Consider the following 1,284-nt stretch of genomic DNA (forward strand, 5'->3'; position numbering starts at 1 on the left):
AAGAGCCAGGAAGAGAAAGTGACCAGGCCATGATCACACAGGGAGACCATGGCAGAGGTGAGACTCAGACCCATCTTTCCTGGCTCCCTATATCACATATCTTGGATTCATTATGCTAATAAAGGGAGTAAAGCAAGGCTGAGACAAAATGGAGCCTATAAAATGTGGACTGCAGCCATACTCCCCTGTAACCGTAGGGCAGAGACCATGCTGGCAGACCAGTGCTCTTTGCTGCTGAAATCAAGCAAAATGTTATTCCAGCCACCTAGGAAGGCACAAAAAGAAATCAATATTGTGGCCCTGTGCAACTGATAACCAGCCTGTTTAGAGCCATGTGCCAACAATACACAACCAAAAGGCTCCTGGCTAACACAGCCTTGATGCACCAAAGTTTGGGCATCCCTGGATCATCCAGATAATAAGCCATGCTAGTTTAGTTGGTGCTGATCAAGCCCATCAGCTAAGCATCAAGCTGTCTCCATCCTGGCTTTTCTTCCCAAGCTGCCTGAACAGAGGCCGTGACCTCTCAATTCTCTTACCCCAAGCACCTGCCCTAGAGCAGAGCAGCTGCCCTGTACTCTTTGCACTGGGAGTGCAGGAGAGACCCATCGTGCCCCTGCACCCCAACCAAGGCATTAGCACAGAGCCAGCGCCACCCAGGCTCAGCCCCAACTTTCTCCTGACCTTATTTATCACCTGCCAGATCCATATTGGTTACTTCCAAATTAACGTCATGAATAAACAGCGCAAGAACATTACCAGCACAAGCTGATCTGTTTCTACCCACAGGTCAAACAGAGACCCAGGTGCTGGAAGATCCCAGAGCTGTACACAGCATCTCTAGGTAAGCCCACAGAGTCTTAACCTCAGCGGTAGTTCAGCCTTGAAAGCAGAGATGGAGCTTGGGGCTTGCTGGGTAGGGCACCCCCGTGGCTGGAGGAGGTCAGACCTAGGTTTCAAATAAGACAAAGTCTCTTACTGTTCCAAAGGGACTCTTTGGTGTTGCTATGCTCCACCCCAGAGACAGCTGCACCTGAAAGCTGGATAAAATAATTCCTGTCTGTCATATGCAAAACCCCTTAGAGGGAAGGCATTGCTTAGCACTCCAATAAGCATTTTAGCCTCCCAAGTGTCCCAGTGTGTGGCGGGAGAGTGCTCTATAGAAGCAGCTGTTATCTTTGGCTTCTGGTTACCAAAGGCCAAGACTCGCACTAAAGCCTGGCAACCTCCTTCCCTCATCAAACCCAAATTCTGTGCTTGTGGGTTTCCTACAGCATGCTGCCG

The 1,284-nt window shown here is 49.8% G+C and overlaps 1 protein-coding gene across 2 annotated transcripts in view; it reads left to right on the forward strand.

The window, feature by feature from the left end:
• Nucleotides 1–1,284, forward strand: part of LOC102370636 (triggering receptor expressed on myeloid cells 2) — a 5,723-nt gene that overhangs the window by 3,658 nt on the left and 781 nt on the right. For both annotated transcript variants that reach the window (XR_001358137.2, XM_006025065.3), the window contains exon 3: nucleotides 790–844. Coding sequence is in view for 1 of the 2 variants with exons in the window: in XM_006025065.3 (XP_006025127.1) it covers nucleotides 790–844 (55 nt within the window). In the remaining variant the exon portion in view is untranslated. The remainder of the gene's footprint in view (nucleotides 1–789; nucleotides 845–1,284) is intronic.

This window comes from Alligator sinensis, unplaced genomic scaffold (assembly GCF_000455745.1).
Source record: "Alligator sinensis unplaced genomic scaffold, ASM45574v1 scaffold872_2, whole genome shotgun sequence".
NCBI lineage: Eukaryota > Metazoa > Chordata > Crocodylia > Alligatoridae > Alligator > Alligator sinensis.